Below are 22015 nucleotides of genomic sequence, written 5' to 3' on the forward strand. Positions count from 1 at the left end.
GGCCAAGGGCCGTCGGCATAGGCCCCCAAGCCGTCGGCATAGGTCTATGCCTACGGCTGCCGTCGGCATAGACCCGTCGGCGTAGATGCCGTCAGCGTAGTCTTGTCAGACCGTCGGCATAGTAAAGCCGTCGGCATAGGGGTCTATGCCGACGGCCTGGCGTCAGCCGTCGGCATAGTATAGCCGTCGGCAGTCTTTTTCGTCTGACGGCAACGGACGACGCCGTCAAAAACGGGGACGAATCATGCAAGGCCACGTGGCAGGGCTATGCTACATATATATGTATGTTTATATTTAACATGCTACATGTTAGTTGATATAATAATACACAAAAAAGCATTAAAAAATATGTACGGAAAAAAATCTAACTATGCCGACGGCCTAGCCGTCGGCATAGATCTGACCAGCGTGCCGCGGATCACTGACGTGGCAGATATGCCGACGGCAGCCGTCGGCATAGCCTCTGCATGGTGCGGCCTGGATCAATGACGTGGCCTGCGGACCTATGCTGACGGCCCCCCGTCTAGGCCGTCGGCATAGCTCTGACGCCGTTTGCCAGGGGGTGGCCGGGCCCCACGTGTATGCCGACGGCCTTCGTAAGCCGACGGGAGCTGTCGGCGTATATGTAGCTAGGCCGATGGCCGTTCTATGCCGACGGGTGCCGTCGGCTTATCTCTGCGTAACCCGACGGCCTTTGTACGCCGACGGCCAGAACCAGGCTGTCGGCATATCTCCGGAGAAGCCGACGGGGGCCGTCGGCATTGTTCTGGCCGTCGGGGTATGGCCCTGTTCCGGTAGTGGAGACTCACCGAACCTCCTTCAGCACATAATCACAGTCTTATTCATAAGTATATCGTTTCATTTAATGTCCTGCTGTCTACGTAGCTGCAGGGCTTCAAATGGATGGGAAAATAGCAGCTCATAGTACTATGAGATTACTCAATCTACGTAGAAAATAGCAGCGCTTGCATTCTTCATATATGTAATTGTGAGCTACACATCTGATCACAAGCTATCACGAATATGTACATCAATCACAGGAAATCACCTTCCTACTATAGTGTATGTACAATATAAGTCGGGGCACACGGAAGAGTAATTTGGTGTGGTGGGAATAGCTGAAGTAATGGCATAATTCATATTCATCTAAGGTTCGTTCAAGCACTACTGACCCTGTGTGAATAGGAAGGGACTTTGGTATATGGTACAATAGCTGACATAGTAGCCAAGTTGCTTGACCTATGGTTTAAGCACTAAAACCATTGTGTGTGGCACTCCAGGGGTTGGTTGGGATGCTGGTGCATGCCTGAGCAGCCATCTTCACCATCGCTTCAGGAAGGATGCCGGCATTGCAGATGTTTGCAAAGGACCGCATGTGCTTCATTCCATACTGCGCCAACGAGCCACATTGTGATTCAAATGCACGCACCTGAAGAAAGGGATGACATAAGATTAGTCATATGCACAACAGGGGCAGAAGAAATTACATGCTGTAACCGCATTAATTATAGTATATTCCATATGACACGTGTATGTATGTATAGAGAGCTGGCAATATGTCGAAGTGAAGAACCAAAGTTTCAATCCAGAAAATATCGATCCTGAATAATATCAGTCCAGAGTATATATCCCGTTATTCCAGTACTATTGGGATATATTCTATTGTGTCTATTTGTCAGTAAACCAATAACAACAATTTTATCTACAGAATTTGGTCCCAGTAGTTCCAGACAATTAACACATGACCAATAGGCAATATAAAAAACACAACAGAAGCACAAGTAAGATAAGAGATGTTGATAGATGAGCAAGCAAAACGATGTCAAATAGATCCTTACCGTAGACTTGAGACAACTCCAGTCATCAGCAAGAGGCTCGCCAGCTGGGCGAACAGTCTTTAGAACCATTGGACCATCCGCAAAACCAAACAGAAGGTTTCCAATCAGCTCGACGCTGTTGTCAATATGAGATCTATGACCCATCATCTCGAGCAATTGCTTCCGAGCATCGTTTTTCTCAGGGGAGCTCTCAGCCAATTTCTGGTACTACATGCAGAACAAAAGAAAGAGAGAAATCAGTTAGTTTATCCATCTTTTTTTTACTGAGTTTATTATGAATACTCTATTGTTCTGGGTAAAGTAGCATGAGATATTTCTCATGATATAATTACGAACCTTGCGCCAGAAATAGACAAGATCAGCATCCCTCTGATTAACAGCTCTTGAGAAGGACGGCAGTGAGTTATCTTCAACAAATGTAGTGTTGTCGTTAGCAGGATTTGACCCAATGTACAAGAAGAGATGTTGATCATTCAGATCCAAAGAACCGTATTGCATCACATGGGAACCATAGCTGTATGAGTCCTGAGCTGCCGTTCTCTTCTTGACCTGCTCAACCATTAATTTAGTGTTGTTGGGAAGGAACTGCTCCAAGATTAATAAGTTTTTTTTTTGGAAATTTAAGCACTTACCAAGTCATACTGCTGCTTGAGAGATTCAGTTCTCAGATTGTGTACATCACTGTCAACATTGAAAGTTGCATGTTATTTGAGCACATAAGAACCATAACAAAAAACCTAGTTCCTTTCAAACAAATGACCCAAGGATTTTGACTCAGGGTTCAACTATAAAGTGCTGAATGCAACAGTTACTACCATGGCAGCCAACATGATAACATATAGGTGACATTTTATTCTAGTGCAGTTTGATAAGTGCCGTACCAGTTACTAGTTAATCATTTTGAAACGACACACCTGTACGGTACCAGAAAGTACTAACAGATATGAGTCATGTGTGTTCGAACTGACCGTATCAAACCATGATTTTAGCATGTGAACGAATGGAAAACATGGTACAACAAAGCGGGATACCTGTCTTCCATCCAAGAAATGCTGTACAGGTCGCCCAAGCAGGTGTCATATTCGGACGGAGGGCTGGGGTACTCGCCAGGGCAATACGTTCCCCAACTGCTCTCCTCTGCGTTCGACGCGGTGGTCGCATAGACACCGATGTCATTTGGCAGAAGCCCCTCAAAGACGCTCCCAGCTTCACAGGCTTCAAGATAAAATACCTACAAAATAAGAGTCAGGCCATTGCTTTAACCAGCAAACAGTGCCGAGCAAAAATAACCAAAGGACGATGGGGAACCAGGCTTTTGTAGGTTCCAGCAGCGTGCTTTTTCTTCAGGACATCTACAAGATCGTCACCGTAAACGTATGGATAGGTAGGCATCCCTGGAAGTTTTACCAGAACAGAAAAACCATGACAATAATAAGGTAATTGTGCATGTCTAGATTTGTATGTACGTCTGCATTTATATGAAAAATCTGTTCTGACTGGTTTTAGATACTAAAATCTCGAAAGAAGACAATAAAAGAATGGCAGGTTCTGAATACTGACCAATGACCCCAGGACCCCCATGGTCACTGTAAAACACAAAAATGTGATCATTAGGGCCACTGTCCACGACTTTGCCGCTCCCACCACTCACAGCGGTTTTATTACCGAGCAGGACAGCAAACAAGTTCTTGACATTAACCTCCTTCCCAGTGTAGTCCTACAGTGGAGATTCAGTCAAACAGACAGAAAATTGTGGATACTGGATAGGAGTGCATGATCATTGGAATAAATTGGTTCATTCCATCAAGATGTTGACATTATCACATAGAACTTTGACATCAAAGACCAACTGGGAAATTTCATAAAGACTGATCGCAATTTAGGCATTTAATCATTTTCAATGCGGTACAAACTGCCATTGAAATTTCTGTTCGTGTAATTTCTAGAGTAATACCATATTCACATTTTTCTGCAACCATCCAACAATTTGTATCATCCCATAAGGTAAGCTATACCACTCTTAGTTTTTTACTACATCAACAAATACTGGAATGTTTTCCATGAAGACTCATGCATGATTACCTTAGGGACCCCAGCATAGACATCTCCACCCTGGGGGTGGTTGATGATGACGCCCGGCCTCGGGTTCTCCAGGTTGTGCGCAATGTCATCGTACATGAAGACGATGATGTTCTCATCCTTGAGACCACCCTTCTTCAATATTTGGTAGGCATGGCAAATATCCGCCTGCAAAGTGCAAAGTTTTGGTCCACAAATTAAAACAAACTATTCATTGTCGTCAACAAAACGAACTATGAGATAGGCAGCAACACCAAACGAACACGGAACACTTTTTCTGACCTATTCCTACAGCTATGCAGACAAAAGAATTAGAATTTTGAGAGTGGATTTTCTAAACCTAGGTGCATTGTAACCTTTATTTGGACCGTTTGCATGTGTGCTGGTTGCATTGAGATTTGTGCCAGGGTTGTAGGCCTATGTGAACAGTAATTTAGGGGCATACCCTGACTCATGGGCCCACAGTAATGATGTCGGAGAAATCATGGCCACACGGCGGGCTGATTGTCTCCAGAGATATGATCTGTGCGAATTCTCTCCGAGATTGATGCAAAATAAAATAAAATAAAATATGCACAATTATTTGGGACTTGGGCACACCTTCCCTCCATTCAATCGTTAACCTATAATTAATTATAACTAGCACATATGCCCGTGCGTTGCGATGGGAAATAAATAGTATGCATTTAAAGTCAGTGAGAATTATATATGCAAGCAAAACCCTGTATGCACACAAAAAAAGAACATTTAGCTTCTCGGTTTCGTTGTTGCGAAGGAATCAATCCGCTATTTCTCCATTCATTGATCGAGGACATTTAAGAGTTTTATTACGTCATCGTACGCCAGAGAAGGCCCATGAGTTATTCAATCTACTTTTCTTTCAATCCTTACAATCGAGGGGACTTTAAGGTATGAAGTTTCTGAATATTCTAGGAAACATGAACAATTTTTTAAATCCTGAATAGTTTTTTAAAAATTATGTACATTTTTGAGAAAACTCAAACAAAATATGAAAGGGGACATCTTTTAAAATTCACAAACATTTTCCTAGAACACCAGCTTTTTAATGAAAACATGAACATTACTTGAATTTGCGAACATTTTTTTAAAATGGGAACATGTTTTGAAAATTCATAAGATTTTTAGAAAATATGTATCTTTTATACATGAACATTATTTATAATGGTGAAAAATTCACTAAAACAAGATTATTTTTTGAATTTGGAGCATTTTTTGAAATGCATTTTATTTTTAAAAATCTTGAACAATAAAAGTTTTTTGAAAAAATAGGAAACATTTTGCAAGTTCCGACTATTTTTCAAAATAGCAACCTAAATTTTGGAATTCTGAATATTTTCCAAAACTTAGTTTTTATTTGAGAATTTTTAATTTACGAAAACAATTTGAAAAATAAAATAAACTTGGAAGAAAAAAAGAGATAGGGACAGGAGAATAAAAATAGAAATAAAACACAGAAACATAGAAAAATGGGTCAGTCCATTATTGGTTGTTCTGTGCGAAACTCCGACTATTTGTCATCTTGTGCGGAAAAATAGAATTTTCCCAGTTGCATGGGTAAAAAAATAAGTGGGCTGGCTTCGCTGGGCCACATCCCGCTGCCCACATACGAACATTCTTTTTCTAGCAGACAAACGCATAAGAATTTAGTACCACCTCGGATAAAAAAAATTCTTTTCGACATTGAACAACGGATAAAAAAATTATCAAAACACACCTTGATTTATTAGTAGGTACATATATAGATAGATATAGATATATATAGCTATTGAAACACTTGGCCATTGCCATATAACTCAGTAACAAAATGATCCCGGATTCTTTTGCACCACTTATCTATTTCTTCTACCGTTGACAGACAGGCCCCGCACGGATAGAGAGAGCTGTCAGCTGACAGGACAACACTTTTTTGCTATGTGGACCGTTTGATTGGTCAACAGGGTGCCACGTACACAACATACGGAGCTCTATGATGAGCCGGTGATCCTATGATCACCACCAGCCGTATTATAGTTCAGGTTCAGTGACAACTTGGTGCCTACCTAGACTGCTAGACGAAGACGATCGTGCATAGCTCCAAATTTGGCTCATCGATCTCGTAGCTCTTGAACAGCATAGACGAGCCACTACTTTCCCAGGTTAATCGACAGGAAGAGAAAACTGGAGCGGGCGGGATGAGACGCGAACGAGCAAAGAGTAGAATCCATGATAGAGCGTGCGCACCTGATGGCGGTAGTTGTAGTAGCCGTTGGAGCCGGCGACGAGGACGGCCCACCTGGTCCCGTCGTCCGACGGCAGCCGGATGGTGGGCTGCAGCCGCGCGTGCGCCATGGCGAGCAGGAGGAGCAGCAGCGCGAGGGGAAGGAGGCGGAAGGACGACGTCATCGCCATGGATGAATGGTGGTTGGGGTTCGGATTCCAGAATAAGCGAAAGAAACTTCTCCTTTTATTATGCGCCGGCGCCGGCGCCACAGGGGATATATCTTTTCTTATTGATGCATTTGGGCAAAGCGAACGCCTACCACCCACTACTGATGGTTCAGTCACCTGTCCGCGTCGGACGTAGCAGCGCCGTCCATGGCCGATTGGTTGCGATTCTTGCCGACCTGCTACGTGTGTCTTCTGCTCCTCGGACAAATATCAGCCGTCACTTGGAAGCTCCACCGAGCGTGCCAGCAGCATTTGGTTTGTTGCGCGCGTGTTAGCAGCCTAGACCAACCAACTCAAATTAGCTGGCGCGTCCGGCCCTATGGCTGGCTAGGAATCTCTCTCTCTCTCTCTCTCTCTCTCTCGTCCGTTCACGTCACGGTCACCGGCGTATGTACTACCTAATTTAACTGGGGCCAGATCGCCTACAGCTACCTGCTAAGTTGTGTCACGTCTAGATCGTTGCACATTATTTTCGGACTCCTTTAAAGAACTAGACTAGACTAGATTTGGGTGAGGACGTGAACCAATAACCTATTGTTAGATGGTTAGAAGAATAATGGTATCCTCGATCGGCCCATCAGGGTTCAAATACTAGACTTGATGCTAATGCTCGTATTTTTTTAACTGACTAGCAAACATGCCTGTGCATTGCAACGGGAGAAAAAATAGACATGCTCCTGAGCCAATAAGCATGGTTCAAGACTTTCATAGGTCCGTGTCTTCTATTTTGACACGGCGCCACACATTTATGCAATATGTTACATGATTGTGTGGTTGTTTGTTCCAGCACCTTATAAGCATTTTAAAGTAAGAAAATAGTGTGAAAAATTGAATTGGCCATGTCTTTAAAAATACTTCTAGTTACCTGTCTTGAGTAGAAAATCCACAAAACCACGCAGTATCAATGATTTTGTCCCAAGGTGAGTGGACCTAAAGTGGTTTTCCATGATGTATTCTTAGCAATTTCTTTTTTATTTATTCCTACAATGTAAATACTTGCCCATTGATGTGGATGTAGTTATAGTCCACAGAATGTATTTTAACACACACATATAATATTATAATTATTTCATTGGTTGGATTTGTAACATTGCAAAAAATTCCAGTACAACAATATGTGGTTATGCTTGGAAATTCTATGGGTAACATTTTGGAACGACGACATTGATCAATTCATGGAAGTATGTTACCTGCAATCTTTCTTGGAGTATAGAAGTTGCAGTGAATTGGCACGACAACGAGGTACAGCTAGACTGGGGCACGGTAGTAGCAGAGATGCGTGCCAAGATTGCCGTCGTCAACATCGTCGCTTCCATTGTTGTCACAACTTCTGGTCACCCTCGTCCCTCCGCCTTCAAGTCCACGTCTACTCGTCTAGGCCTTGGTCCAAGCCAATGCTGGAATTCAGTTGGAACGCCTCCGCCTTTCTGGATTGTGTCGCCTCCTCAGATCTGGTGTGCACCATATCCTACCTGCCCATGTGTGCACTAGACGGCAATAGTGTAATCATACTACTTATGCTAGAAACCCACGGTTCTAACCCTCAATTTTTTCTACTTCTATAGCAAAAGGAATACTGCAATTCCTTTGACCCACATCTTCAAGTTCATTATCCTATCTTTGCTCAACCAATAGTAGAAGTTTCAAGACATACCATGTTCAGATACCGCTTCACCAATTTTCTTACTCTTCATGATGGATTAATGAAGGGGGCAGACCAACATGACAACCGGATCTGTTGAACCATTTCAGTTTCATTACAAAATAAACATGAGGCGTCAACAATAGTCCTACGCTTGCCTAAATTTTCTCTAGTTACAACTTTGTTATTAACCAACAGCCAAAGAAACACATGATTTTTTGGGGGGTGGGTGGGAGCACAACACTTTCTAGAAGGCAACATTAACCGGCGAAATCATACCACCAACGTAGATCATGATTTGATCGAGTAGAAACCACTAGCTAGGAGGACGAAAGTATCGAGAATTTATTTGTGGAATTGTTTCATTAATATTCGAAGCAGTTTTGAGAGGAACCGAAAGCGTTTTGGGGTCACCGGAAGGGTTTCAGAGTTTATCGGGCAATACCAAGTATTACCGATAAAAATATATAGGTGGAAAATGTTTCCGATGATGTTAAATTATATATAAAAGGCTCTAGTAATTGTTACAGGGCTTTTATATTTAATTAAATATTAACGGTGCCCTTAAAAGGCCTAGTGGTGGAAGGTGCCCTTTCTCCCACAACAACAACTAAATCGCTAGCTGCATGCATTGCCCAAATGCAAAGGCCGGGGTTCATCCTCCTTTTCCTCAAAAAAATGATATGCTCTTCAAGTTCTATAAGTTACTTTGCTACCTCTAATTAATGTTTTAGATGAAAAGAAAACAAATTACAGTTTAGGACAGTTATTCTTTCTTCGAAAACAAAGTTAATGGTACACTCTACAATGTAGTTTATATTATTGACCTATCGAATTTATTAGAAGATATATAAAATGACAAAGAACAAAAATGATTCTACATGTACAAGCTACAATGACAGAGAACAAAAATGGTGTGGCAACGCGCGCATTTGCTTCTGGTTTACTCCCTAGTCTGAACAATAGCAACATTAGTACGTCAGCGCAACAAAATTATGCAGCAAAGCAAAGCAGCCAAACACTAGAGCGGCAGCAAGTCAGCACTCAGAATGCCATCAACACAAGCAAGTCATCAAGCACGAACACAACACAAGCAAGCACCCTGAAGTGGACAACGAGTGGAACATACACCTCGAGATCTGCCTACCTCATTCAGTTTGAGGGATGCTACAGGGCAGGGATTTGTCGATTTCGTGTTGAAGGCCGACGAAATACTGCCGACGTGCTTACAAAAAAGGGATGGCCACACGACCTGGCTTGCGCGCTCTGAGCTGTCCAACCGGAAGACGCAGTGCACCTGCTGGCCTCGTGCCCCTACACGATCATAGTATGACAAGCCATCCTACGACGGAGCAACATTCCGGCGGCCCTTTCTCCCACAACAACTACATCGCTGGCAGAATGGACGAAGCACACCACAAGCTAGCTATCCGGCAATGAGAGGAAACAATGGAGCTCCCTGGTACAATTAGTCTGGTCTACATGGAGCGAACGCAACGCCAGAATTTTCAGAAACCAGCCGTCCACTGCTACGGCCCAGGTGGAAAAGATAACCGAGGAAGCGGCTGTCTGGCTGACTGCAGGACGATGCAAGGCAAGCTCATTGCTGTTAAAACCCAGAGAACCTGACTAGTACCCTGTCCCCCCCCCCCCCCCCCCCCCCCCCCCCCCCCCCAATTGCAATGAAAAGCCACGCCGACTGCATTTTTGTAAAAATAAGCAAGCACCCAGCGGAAACCGCGACGGAGCACAACATGCAAGCAAGGTTTTGGTTACCGTGTATTTCCGTGCCCCCCCCCCCCCCCCGTAAATCCCCATATCGGGCAAAAAATACCAACTTTTTGATTTTTTTTTCAAATTTAGACACTCGATTTGTAGTAAAGTACGTGGGATCTAATTAATGTCATGAGAGTTGGTTGTGGCATGTCTGTAACAACCTAGTTCCTGTTTTGAGAGGTCTCTTTCAAATGTCCGTCCATTCATTTATTTGAATTCAAAATTCAACTATAAAATTCATTTGAAATATTCTCGGTATTTTTCGGTAACCGTGGTAACCACGTTTACCAGTCCTCCTTGGTAAAAATGCCTCATTCGGTAACCAAAACCTTGCATGCAAGAGGCGACAACACGGGATGAGTGGAGGAGAGCAGGGAATGGGGAAATGAGTTAATAGGTGGTGGTGGCGACTACAGGCGGCAGTGAATCGATTCCAGGCAGTGGCAGTGGCAACGTGCTCGTGTGATCGCTTGATTCAATCTTGTGCCTACTCAATCTGCTGTATTGGTGTACAAAACTTGGCCGATATGCCTGATACGCGCCCGACACGTCAGGGGGATACGTACGGCAGGGGCACCAACCCGGTAGAAGACTAGAAGCCCACCTCCTAACCTAGCTCTCTCTCTCTCTCTCTCTCTCTCTCTCAGGCACAAGATTGGGTCGCTACTTCCTCTACATCCCACTCAATCTCCTTCGCAAATTAACATATTTCCCCAGTCCCTACTCTCCTCCACTCATCCCGTTGTATTCAGAACCGTGTTAAGCTTAACGAGCGAAAAAGACTTGGTTAGCTGTCAGGAGCGCTACTTCCTCTACATCACCAAGTACAAGAAATGGGTCGAATTCCTGGCCCAAGAGGGAGACGTGATGGCCGCGTTGGCTTGCAAGCCAGGAATGGGCTACTTGCCTTGTAATCGCATTAGCGTTGCTAGCAAACATGCCCGTGCCTTGCATCGGGAAAAAAAAATCATCCCTCGTACACACACCCGGCGACATGAGAAAATCCATTGAAATCTTTCATGATGCCGCATGACAAACAATATGATAAGTGATGCCGCGCAAAAACATAAATGTGGAATGATTTTTGAAGTGTACTCAAGGTGTTTCCAATTTGTTAGACAACAAAAATATCTACCTAGTTGACGATATATCTTTACGCCTTTGTTGTGGTTAATCCTTAGTGATGCCCAACAAGTATTGCATTAGAATGAAAATAGAGAAGTACATTTTAGTACTCAACAATAGTTTGTGCATAAGAGCATTATTTTTGTCTTGCTAATATATGTGTGCAACTGTATAAGAAGTTTGGATTTAATTTGGTTGCAAACATGTTAGACAGTTCCACCAACAACAAGCAATTTATAAGGACATGCATACCAAATACTCAAGGTTGCATATCAACATCAATATTATTTAAAAAAAACTTTATGGGCACAATTTCGAACAATATGGAAATCAATGTTAAGCCACTCGTTTACATAAACCTCGTATCAATAGTTTGGTGTACATCATCATATAGGGGTCGGTGATTGTGCAATGTGCGAGGAATTTTCATATATAACATGTTAGATTTCGAGTTAGGATTTGTAAGATATGAATATTTTGAAAATTTAAAGGGGAGTGGGGGGGGGGGGGGGGGGGGTGACGTGGTCTAAGTTGGGATCAAACTCGGGTCTCTCCGGTGGAAGGGTGAGGCTATAACCAGTGGGTGCCTATATGCTTGTTGTGCATTAGTAGATCACTGCTTAATAAACCAAAGGCTGATGCAGTGACTTGTGAAGAAAAAATGAATCATTTTTCTCCACATACCGATGGCATGAGGTTAATTATTGACAACTACAAGGGTAATCTAATGACGGACGGGCAGAAACACTAATCTAGCTATGGACTTGGCAAGGAAGAAATGACTGATCGGCCAAGTTGTAGTGAGCACAAACAGAGGTGAGAGAGGGATGGGTGGATAGCCTTTGACCAGTTTCTCTATGAAATCGGGTTAAATCAAGCAAATTACACAAGACAGATCGAATAGGATAGGTCATGCTGCTAACAATCTGGTATTCAGAGCCTAAATCTTGGAGCTACAAAGGCATAACCATTTCATGAGATACAAATCAAGGTGGCGTGTGATGGTGATGGAGTTGTTGGTGGAAGGAAGAAAGATCTTGTAGCGACCCGACCCGAATGGATCAAGTCTCTGTGCTTAGGTGTCATCCCTGGATTGGTATGCTGACACACACACAGTACTCGAAGGATTTATAACAGAGGTAAATCACATGTATAAAGTAACGTAAATACTATTACCTCAATCCAAATAGCGGAATCAACAAGGTTGTGGATTCCCATCAACACCAACGGTAAAGTTGAGTGTAGAAATCGTAACCCTAACGTATCACTTACTCGTCGTAAGAAACCTGCAACACAAGACGTTGCAGCCCGAAACGGGTCAGTACATTGAATGTACTGGCAAATTCACACCATAGAGAAAATGATGAACAATGGCTATCACTACATGCATATTTGGCTGGTGGAAAAGCTCTATGGTTATAAGGTTTTTGCGTAAAGCCAATTTTTCCCTGCTGAAAAGGAATAAATTTATTTAACTATCATGGTGGTTGTTGAACATTGAGAATGGTTGACAGCATTCTCAATCCCAATTAAAAATAATTAAAAACCCAACAACATTAATTAGAAGTAACATGATGAGATTCACATGATATTCAAGTACTAGATACTCAAGTTGTCCATAACCGGGGACACGGCTAATCATGATTAGTTTATACACTCTGCAGAGGTTTGCGCACTTTTCCCCACAAGACTCGATCGCCTCCGTTTGGTTTCTCGCACTGCAGGGTGTTTGAGAAGACGGATGACCGAGACATAGTCTTTCGGAAGCGCTAGCACCTTACATGTGGGTAGACCGGTACACCTACTTTCCCCTACATCTGCTAGTCTACCCGTAAGAGTTCGCACAACTTAGTCAACTATGCCAGAGCCCATAATGGCTTGTGGCTGCACACGGAAGTTTCTAGCATGAAAGATCTTATGATCCCTTTGAGCCTGGGTGGCGGTCCAAAATAAAACAGGCAAGTCCTGATAGACATCAGGTGCCTCAATCCACCCACATGTGTGTTTAAGTTGCCACCTTAGATAAACCATTAAAATTATCAACTCACATCTGTCATGGATATCACTCACCCAATCCACGTCTACTAGCATAGCATGGCATAATAAGCAAACGTAGAAGTAACTCCCAACGGTTTGATAATAAACAGGTAATAGGTACTACCTCATCTACTTCCCATCCCACAATTTAATTAGATCCTAATCATGCAATGTGTGAGGATTGATCTAATGCAATAAAACTGGGTTGTAGAAAATGTGTGATCAAAGTGTGAACTTGCCTGCAATGTAGATGAAGATGATTCACACTTAAAACTCTTGATAGATCTACTCGTCACACTCTGGTCAATCTATCGTAAGCAAGCAATAGTAACCACACAATAAGTACTCATCTAATGCACAAGTAAAACTCGAACAAGAGAACAAACCAGATAGTTCAACTTAAGAACTCCGGTTGCAAAGAAATAACGAACCGAACAAAGAAACAGAAAACAAACGGCGGAAGAAAACAACTCGGTTCTAGCAAGTTGAATCTAAGTCAAATTTTACCGGGGCAAAAACTTGTTTAAGTTGATTAGATGGAACGACGGTTTTGAGACGAAACTCCAGGCGCTTGAATCACCTGATTCCGATAAACGGGCGAGAAGATAAACTAGAACGAAGATCAGATCTGAGATCACGATCGCGAAATAAATCCGACGAAAAGAAAGAGAGGAACGGTTAAACGAACGGGCGTCGTTAACCGGGGAAAAATCGGTGATCATGTTCGTTGAGACGAACGGTCCGAAAGAAGAACGAAAACCGATCTAGGGTTTTCGGGGAAAAAGACTGAAACAAAAAAAACGGATCTAGAAACCGGAACGGTTAAGAAAAGAACCGGAACGGTTTAGAAGAAAACTGAACCGAGGGAGAAAAAGAGAGGCGCGGCGCGGCTACCTCGTCGAGGTGGGGCGAACGGTGGCGACGGCGGCGTTGGGCGGCGGCGGCGATGCATAAGGGCGGCGGCGCGGGTGAGGGGCGGCGCGGCTATGGCGGCGGCGGCGGTGGTGAGGGGCGCGGGGTGGGGCGCGGCTTGGGGAGGAGAGGGGCTTTTGATTTGATGTTTTGGAGGGGGGGTGTGGGCGTATTTATATAGGTGAGGGGAAGGGTTACTTGGGGTAGGGGACAAGAAATAGACTAGGAATAGGAAAACAAAACAAAGGAAAGGGGAGGGGCTACCGACTTGGCCAAGGGACAAGGGAGGGGCGGCCGGCTCCTGGAGTCCCGCTGGGACTCGGCGAGCGAAGCCCCTGGCGCTAGCGCACAGGGAGCTGGGGCGGCGGCTGGCCTGGGCCTTGGCCCGGCTGGCCTGGCTCCTGTTTTTTTTTTAAATCGGTTTCGCGCGCAGAAAACAAAACAAAAGAAAATCTAAACGAACTCCAAAATTTCTAAAGTAAATTTTCCCCGACTCCTAAAAATGAGCCGAACAAAATGAACTTTTCTACGGACCTAAAATGCAATTTTCGAAAACGCGCATTTTTCCCTATCCAAAGAAAAACAAACAAACACCGGAAAACAAAATTGATCTATTTATTAAATCTTCATTTTTCCTATATTTTGGGAAAGTCATATTATTCCCTCTCTTATTTTTTTGATATCGGAAAAATAATTGAAGATGAAATAAGTAAATCAAATGATCCTCTTTTCAAATTCGAGAAAACTCTCAAATATGAAAATAACGAAATCTCCAACTCTCTCCGAAGGTCCTTGAGTTGCGTGAAATTTCTAGGATCGACCAAAAAGCAAGAAAATAAGATATGCATGATGATCTAATGTATAACATTCCAAATTGAAAATTTGGGATGTTACAAACCTACCACCCTTAAAAGGAATCTCGTCCGCGAGATTCGGAGAGGCTAGCAAGAAAAGGTTAGGGTTTGGGGGTCTTCTCAAAATCCATCGATCATCACACGGTGTCTGGGGTGCTACCACCCTTAGAAGCATAGTTACAGCTCCATCGAAAACTCATATACTCCATCCTTATTGTTAACAGTGTCGGTCTTCTCAGATCCTCGAGAAAAATTCCTTCTCTGAGCTCTTCTGGTAGTGGCATAACCTTTTCCACAGTTCTTCTATCCTTTTATTTTGGTAAGGTTATTCCGCGACTGGGTCTTTGTAGCTGACGGGTCGGGCGCCAAAACTAAACAACTATCGATATCTCATGGTGGTCAACAATTTATGGTTTCTCCTGCAGGAAATCTGTCTTGGTTGATTCTCACCGCATAACCTACGGTTGGCAAAAGCTGCCGTGTACAAGGGAAAAATTCTTATTACCATTCTAAGGTTTAAACAGAGTTTTTGATCGTCGTCTCTCTACTGTAGGTGAGTCACTCAGATTTACCATCCCATATATCAAGGCGAATAATAAGAGTAAGCCGGTATGGTGATCAATCCATCCCGCACCCAAATCATTACCTGGTATACGGTTTAGTGAATCTCGCATACTAACACTTGGTCATTCCTCACAAGCATTGCAGAATTTCTCTTGTCGACGAACTAAGTTCGGATAATCCATTGATTCTGCAAGCCAGGCAAACATCTATCGTTCCTTCACAACTCTCAGGTTTTGCGTAAACTCCTATAAAATTGTCTGTGGACAAAGGTATATTCCACTTCCAGGGTTTTTCCTTCAGCAAGAATGTGCTTGCTTCTTGGCAGGTCCTGGAGCCTGTGGGTTATGGCCCATCTCATCACTTGTAGTCCTTGAACTTATCATCGGGCAACTGATCATTAGTCCAACTTCCAACTTCCTAGTATTCTTAAATCCATCCAATTGTACTGTCTTCCTTCCTTCTATTGGCACCAAACCAAGACGTGAGTACTCAGACTTGTCATGGGGTTGCCATTGCTCCATATTTCCAACATCATACCTCCTTTATATCCAATGGTAATTCATCTCTTCATCCTCATGGGATATCCCTCATACCGAGATAAAAACTTATACTTATGAAGTCCATATTCCACTTCGTGGAACATCATTATCCTTTCCTCGGTCTAGCGTCCTTACAGGGGAATATTGGCCATCTCTGCATGGCACTTCTTCAACTGGGAAATGTGAAACACATCATGAACTCCTGACAGTCCTTCGGGTAACTCAAACTTGTAGGCCACTTCTCTCATACGCTCCAAAATTCGGTATGGTCCTACAAATCTCGGGGCTAACTGTCCCTTAACTCCAATATGTTTAACTCCTCGCATAGGGGACACATGAAGACATGCTCTGCCTCCAATTTCATAGACTACCTACTTGAGTTTTTGAGTCTGCATAACTCTTCTACCTGGACTGAGCTACTTTCAGTCTATCTCGAATCAACTTAACATTCTCTTCCGACGCCTTGATCACATTTGGTCCAAACAACCGACGGTCTCCAACTTCATCCAACATACTTTTGGGGCATCACACATATCGAGACAAAACTCGTATTCATTTTGTCCGAAATCCACTCAGGGGAGTATCCTTATCGTTTCCAGGGGTCAACGGTTCTTACAGGGTACTACCACCCTTAAAATGCTCCAATATTCTATAGACCATATTTCTCATATCCTCAAAATGGTCAAAATCCTTCTTCATAGAGTAATAGCTCATAAAATCCATATCAGCACCAACGATGCTACTTTATTGATTCTCAAATTATTACAATCTCCTGTTTTCCATTACATGCCTCAACTCAACACCTCAATATAAAGGAAAATGTTCTCACTACTACGACTATATTTCTTCTGTTACAAACTCAACTACTTATCACATGTCTCCTTCTCCTTCGGACAACCTCTGGCAAAATGCCCTGCTTTATTACAACAGAAACATATTACATCTGACAAGTTTCGAGGTTTCCTTTTTGGGCATTTGTTGAGGTAGTGCCCTGACTCCTTGCACCCATAACAGGTGACATGACTCAGATCCTTCCTGGAATCCAATCTACTTCTCTTTCTAGACTTTTCCATTCCAATCAGGGCTTCTATTTCCTGTGGGTCATACTCTACTTCCTCAGCCGGGAATTCTACTAGATCCCCATTCATACAATTCTGGGAGATGTGTCCTTCTTCTCCACATGAATAGCAAGACTTGGTGTAGGGTTTAATTGGTTCTTCTTTGGGTGTGTCCTCCACCTCTTTCTTCATCACAAGTTCTTCTAAACTTTCCATAAGAGCTCCTTTCATTGCTTCTTCCTTCTGCTGGATGGTTCTTTGTACCATGGGGTAAAGGTGACACTGAGCAGGATAGTGGGTAGTCCCTTCACACAAGAAACAAGTGATCTGCCTAGTTGGGCATTCTTCAGCTGGGTGACTTCCTTCGCAATTTGGGCATTCATCCTTGTGTTCTTTATGGTTGTGTCCGATTTCTCCACAAATCTTGCATGCACAAGGTTTCTTCATGTCTTTTCCATAAGGCTTCAATTTCTGGGACACAAACTGAGACTTTAGCAAAGTCAACTTAAATTCTTTCCAAGTGGTTACTCCTTGCCATCCATTGATGGTTTGGTACATCCTCCACCAAGTAGCAGCACCTCTTTCAAAGCATTGAAGAGCATGCTGGGCCATATCCTTTCCGATTATAGGGTTGTTCTCCATATGATCCTCCATGTTCTGAATCCATTGGTCTGTCTCCAATTGACTCATCGGTCCAGAAAATATAAGCTCATCTTCATTCATCCTCTATTGGGTCCATGGGTTTGGGGTGAGATAAGAGAGATCAAGAGAGAGGAATGCACACAAAACAAACAAAAGTTTTGAAAAGACAGATTTTGTTGTGGCTGTCGAAAAACATCAAACAAATGACAGCTCACAAACGTCGCATCTAACGTAGGTATATAATAGGGGTTTGGTCTTCTAAGGTCAATAAATCTTCAACGTCTCCAAACTCTTCAAGCCTTGTTCATGCCTCCAATGGCTTCTTCCGATCATGCTTGTCTTTCTCAAGTTCTTTCGCCAGATCAATCTCTGTTGACGTGAAGTCTCTCGTGACATCCTTTAATATTCCGGAGTTGCATTTCAAACTTCTGGTTTCAACATCCTTCACATGAACCATGGTCATACTGTCCTTCAGTTCTTGACAATTTTCCGGTATCTCGAGGTTGTAGCTCCTCCAGCTTGTCTACTCTCATCTTCAGGATCCTGAGTTCCTCATGAAATACTTCCTTGTCTAATACGACTTCCTGGAGCTCCATTTTAAACTTCTTGATGTACTACTCCAGATCCTGGTGATATACGGGCTAGGGCTAAAACTTCATCTTATGCTAGGTGCTCCATCAGCCTTCTTCCATCAAATCCATTCTAAAGACTTGCATCCTTAACTCAGCACGGTGACAATAGCATTAGCGGGTGATGACATCACGGATAACTGTGTTTCTGCCCTTATCATTGCTATGAGCTATCTTCCATAGTTGATATCTCCTACATTGGGGTTTCCTTGACAAAACTTCGAGTTCTCATGCTCCTTGTTTCAGTCTTTCTCCAATACACCTTGATCTCGGGTATTGACAACTTCCATAATCTGTTAAGTTCCATCAGGGTAGCCTTCCTAGGTCATACAAATCTGGGAATTCTTCAGAACCTTCAAATTCTACTTGTCTTCGGTCTTCAACTGTTGTAGTTTCCATTGTTCAGATGCACGGAAAATACTCTTCATTCCGAAGTGGTCTTAGTTGTCCGATATCTTGTACTTCTTGGAGTGGTCTCATCAGTCGAATCTTCGTGGTCAAAAGGGAAAAGGGGTATGGTCTCACTAAAAAGAATTTTTGAATAAGCTCAGAAGAGAAGAGAGGTAAGAGATCTTTTTGAAAGGGAAAGTTGTAGAGAAAAATCTTTGCTATGGGCTTGCCAGTTTCTAGGGTCACGTCCTACAGTCAACATGTGCTCTGATACCATCTTGTAGCGACCCGACCCGAATGGATCAAGTCTCTGTGCTTAGGTGTCATCCCTGGATCGGTATGCTGACACACACACAGTACTCGAAGGATTTATAACAGAGGTAAATCACATGTATAAAGTAACGTAAATACTATTACCTCAATCCATATAGCGGAAGCAACAAGGTTGTGGATTCCCATCAACACCAACGGCAAAGTTGAGTGTAGAAATCGTAACCCTAACGTATCACTTACTCGTCGTAAGAAACCTGCAACATGAGACGTTGCAGCCCGAAACGGGTCAGTACATTGAATGTACTGGCAAATTCACACCATAGAGAATGATGAACAATGGCTATCACTACATGCATATTTGGCTGGTGGAAAAGCTCTATGGTTATAAGGTTTTTGCGTAAAGCCAATTTTTCCCTACTGCAAAGGAATAAATTTATTTAACTATCATGGTGGTTGTGAACATTGAGAATGGTTGACAGCATTCTCAATCCCAATTAAAAATAATTAAAACCCAACAACATTAATTAGAAGTAACATGTTGAGATTCACATGATATTCAAGTACTAGATACTCAAGTTGTCCATAACCGGGGACACGGCTAATCATGATTAGTTTGTACACTCTGCAGAGGTTTGCGCACTTTTCCCCACAAGACTCGATCGCCTCCGTTTGGTTTCTCGCACTGCAGGGTGTTTGAGAAGACGGATGACCGAGACATAGTCTTTCGGAAGCGCTAGCACCTTACATGTGGGTAGACCGGTACACCTACTTTCCCCTACATCTGCTAGTCTACCCGTAAGAGTTCGCACAACTTAGTCAACTATGCCAGAGCCCATAATGGCTTGTGGCTGCACACGGAAGTTACTAGCATGAATGATCTTATGATCCCTTTGAGCCTGGGTGGCGGTCCAAAAAAAACAGGCAAGTCCTGATAGACATCAGGTGCCTCAATCCACCCAGATGTGTGTTTAAGTTGCCACCTTAGATAAACCATTAAAAATTATCAACTCACATCTGTCATGGATATCACTCACCCAATCCACGTCTACTAGCATAGCATGGCATAATAAGCAAACGTAGAAGTAACTCCCAAAGGTTTCATATTAATACAGGTAATAGGTACTACCTCATCTACTTCCCATCCCACAATTTAATTAGATCCTAATCATGCAATGTGTGAGGATTGATCTAATGCAATAAAACTGGGTTGTAGAAAAGGTATGATCAAAGTGTGAACTTGCCTGCAATGTAGATGAAGATGATTCGCACTTAAAACTCTTGATAGATCTACTCGTCACACTCTGGTCAATCTATCGTAAGCAAACAATAGTAACCACACAAGAAGTACTCATCTAATGCACAAGTAAAACTCGAACAAGAGAACGAACCAGATAGTTCAACTTAAGAACTCCGGTTGCAAAGAAAGAATGAACCGAACAAAGAAACGGAAAACAAACGGCAGAAGAAAATAACTCGGTTCTAGCCAGTTGAATCTAAGTCAAATTTTACCGGGGCAAAAACTTGTTTAAGTTGATTAGACGGAACGGCGGTTTCGAGACGAAACTCCAGGCGCTTGAATCACCTGATTCCGATAAACGGGCGAGAAGATAAACTAGAACGAAGATCAGATCTGAGATCACGATCGGGAAATAAATCTGACGAAAAGAAAGAGAGGAACGGTTAAACGAACGGGCGTCGTTAACCGGGGAAAAATCGGTGATCACGTTCGTTGAGACGAACGGTCCGAAAGAAGAACGAAAACCGATCTAGGGTTTTCGGGGAAAAAGACCGAAACAAAAAAAACAGATCTAGAAACCGGAACGGTTAAGAAAAGAACCGGAACGGTTTAGAAGAAAACTGAACCGAGGGAGAAAAAGAGAGGCGCGGCGCGGCTACCTCGTCGAGGTGGGGCGAACAGTGGCGACGGCGGCGTTGGGCGGCGGCGGCGATGCATAAGGGCGGCGGCGCGGGTGAGGGGCGGCGCGGGTGAGGGGCGGCGCGGCTATGGCGGCGGCGGCGGTGGTGAGGGGCGCGGGGTGGGGCGCGGCTTGGGGAGGAGAGGGGCTTGGGGAGGAGAGGGGCTTTTGATTTGATGTTTTGGAGGGGGGGTGTGGGCGTATTTATATAGGTGAGGGGAAGGGTTACTTGGGGTAGGGGACAAGAAATAGACTAGGAATAGGAAAACAAAACAAAGGAAAGGGGAGGGGCTACCGACTTGGCCAAGGGACAAGGGAGGGGCGGCCGGCTCCTGGAGTCCCGCTGGGACTCGGCGAGCGAAGCCCCTGGCGCTAGCGCACAGGGAGCTGGGGCGGCGGCTGGCCTGGGCCTTGGCCCGGCTGGCCTGGCTCCTATTTTTTTTAAATCGGTTTCGCGCGCAGAAAACAAAAGAAAAGAAAATCTAAACGAACTCCAAAATTTCTAAAGTAAATTTTCCCCGACTCCTAAAAATGAGCCGAACAAAATGAACTTTTCTACGGACCTAAAATGCAATTTTTGAAAACGCGCATTTTTCCCTATCCAAAGAAAAACAAACAAACACCGGAAAACAAAATTTGATCTATTTATTAAATCTTCATTTTTCCTATATTTTGGGAAAGTCATATTATTCCCTCTCTTATTTTTTTGATATCGGAAAAATACTTGAAGATGAAATAAATAAATCAAATGATCCTCTTTTCAAATTCGAGAAAACTCTCAAATATGAAAATAACGAAATCTCCAACTCTCTCCGAAGGTCCTTGAGTTGCGTGAAATTTCTAGGATCGACCAAAAAGAAAGAAAATAAGATTTGCATGATGATCTAATGTATAACATTCCAAATTGAAAATTTGGGATGTTACAGATCTACTATCTGCTCAAAGGAGGGATCAAGGAGGATCTGGACCGCAAGCTTCTAGAGCAATGCACCGACGCTCATGGTTGTCCGCAAGATGTTCGATGAAAGCTCCACCAAGTTCGTCAACCTCTTCACTAACCTCGATGGCATGCAGGACGGTCTCAACATCGACACTGGGCGGATATGTATCAACAACGACAATGGCGGCAAGGGAGATCCATTGTCCAAGGGAACAATCTCTGCATCACCAAGTTTTCCAACCGGTGCTCCGATGGATGGTGCAGCTCACCATCAAACCACGGAGAAGGAAATTCTTGTGAGGGTCTAAGCCTACATTCCACCACCAGCGCGAGATGCGCGTGAACCAAATTCT

At 43.4% G+C, this 22015-nt stretch overlaps 1 protein-coding gene across 1 annotated transcript; it reads right to left on the reverse strand.

Annotated features, from left to right (window-relative positions):
• Nucleotides 1-949: 949 nt before the first annotated feature.
• On the reverse strand, nt 950-6452 carry LOC123063693 (vacuolar-processing enzyme gamma-isozyme). The gene is made up of 9 exons (XM_044487589.1): nt 6159-6452; nt 3921-4085; nt 3399-3555; nt 3147-3232; nt 2870-3069; nt 2471-2519; nt 2175-2387; nt 1839-2045; nt 950-1429 (listed from the first exon to the last, which is right to left on the reverse strand). The coding sequence occupies exons 1-9, from the start codon at nt 6324-6326 to the stop codon at nt 1247-1249; spliced, it is 1428 nt and encodes a 475-aa protein (XP_044343524.1). The 5' UTR covers nt 6327-6452; the 3' UTR covers nt 950-1246.
• Between the last annotated feature and the right edge of the window lie 15563 nt (nt 6453-22015).

Source organism: Triticum aestivum, chromosome 3A (assembly GCF_018294505.1).
Source record: "Triticum aestivum cultivar Chinese Spring chromosome 3A, IWGSC CS RefSeq v2.1, whole genome shotgun sequence".
NCBI lineage: Eukaryota > Viridiplantae > Streptophyta > Magnoliopsida > Poales > Poaceae > Triticum > Triticum aestivum.

Excerpts from the sequence above, each read along its gene's own strand:
- LOC123063693 (XM_044487589.1), bottom strand. The coding sequence starts at position 6,326 with ATGGCGATGACGTCGTCCTTCCGCCTCCTTCCCCTCGCGCTGCTGCTC. Across the intron at positions 4,086-6,158 it reads ACTACAACTACCGCCATCAG|GCGGATATTTGCCATGCCTA; the intron begins GTGCGCACGCTC and ends TGCACTTTGCAG. Across the intron at positions 1,430-1,838 it reads GGAGTTGTCTCAAGTCTACG|GTGCGTGCATTTGAATCACA; the intron begins GTAAGGATCTAT and ends CCCTTTCTTCAG.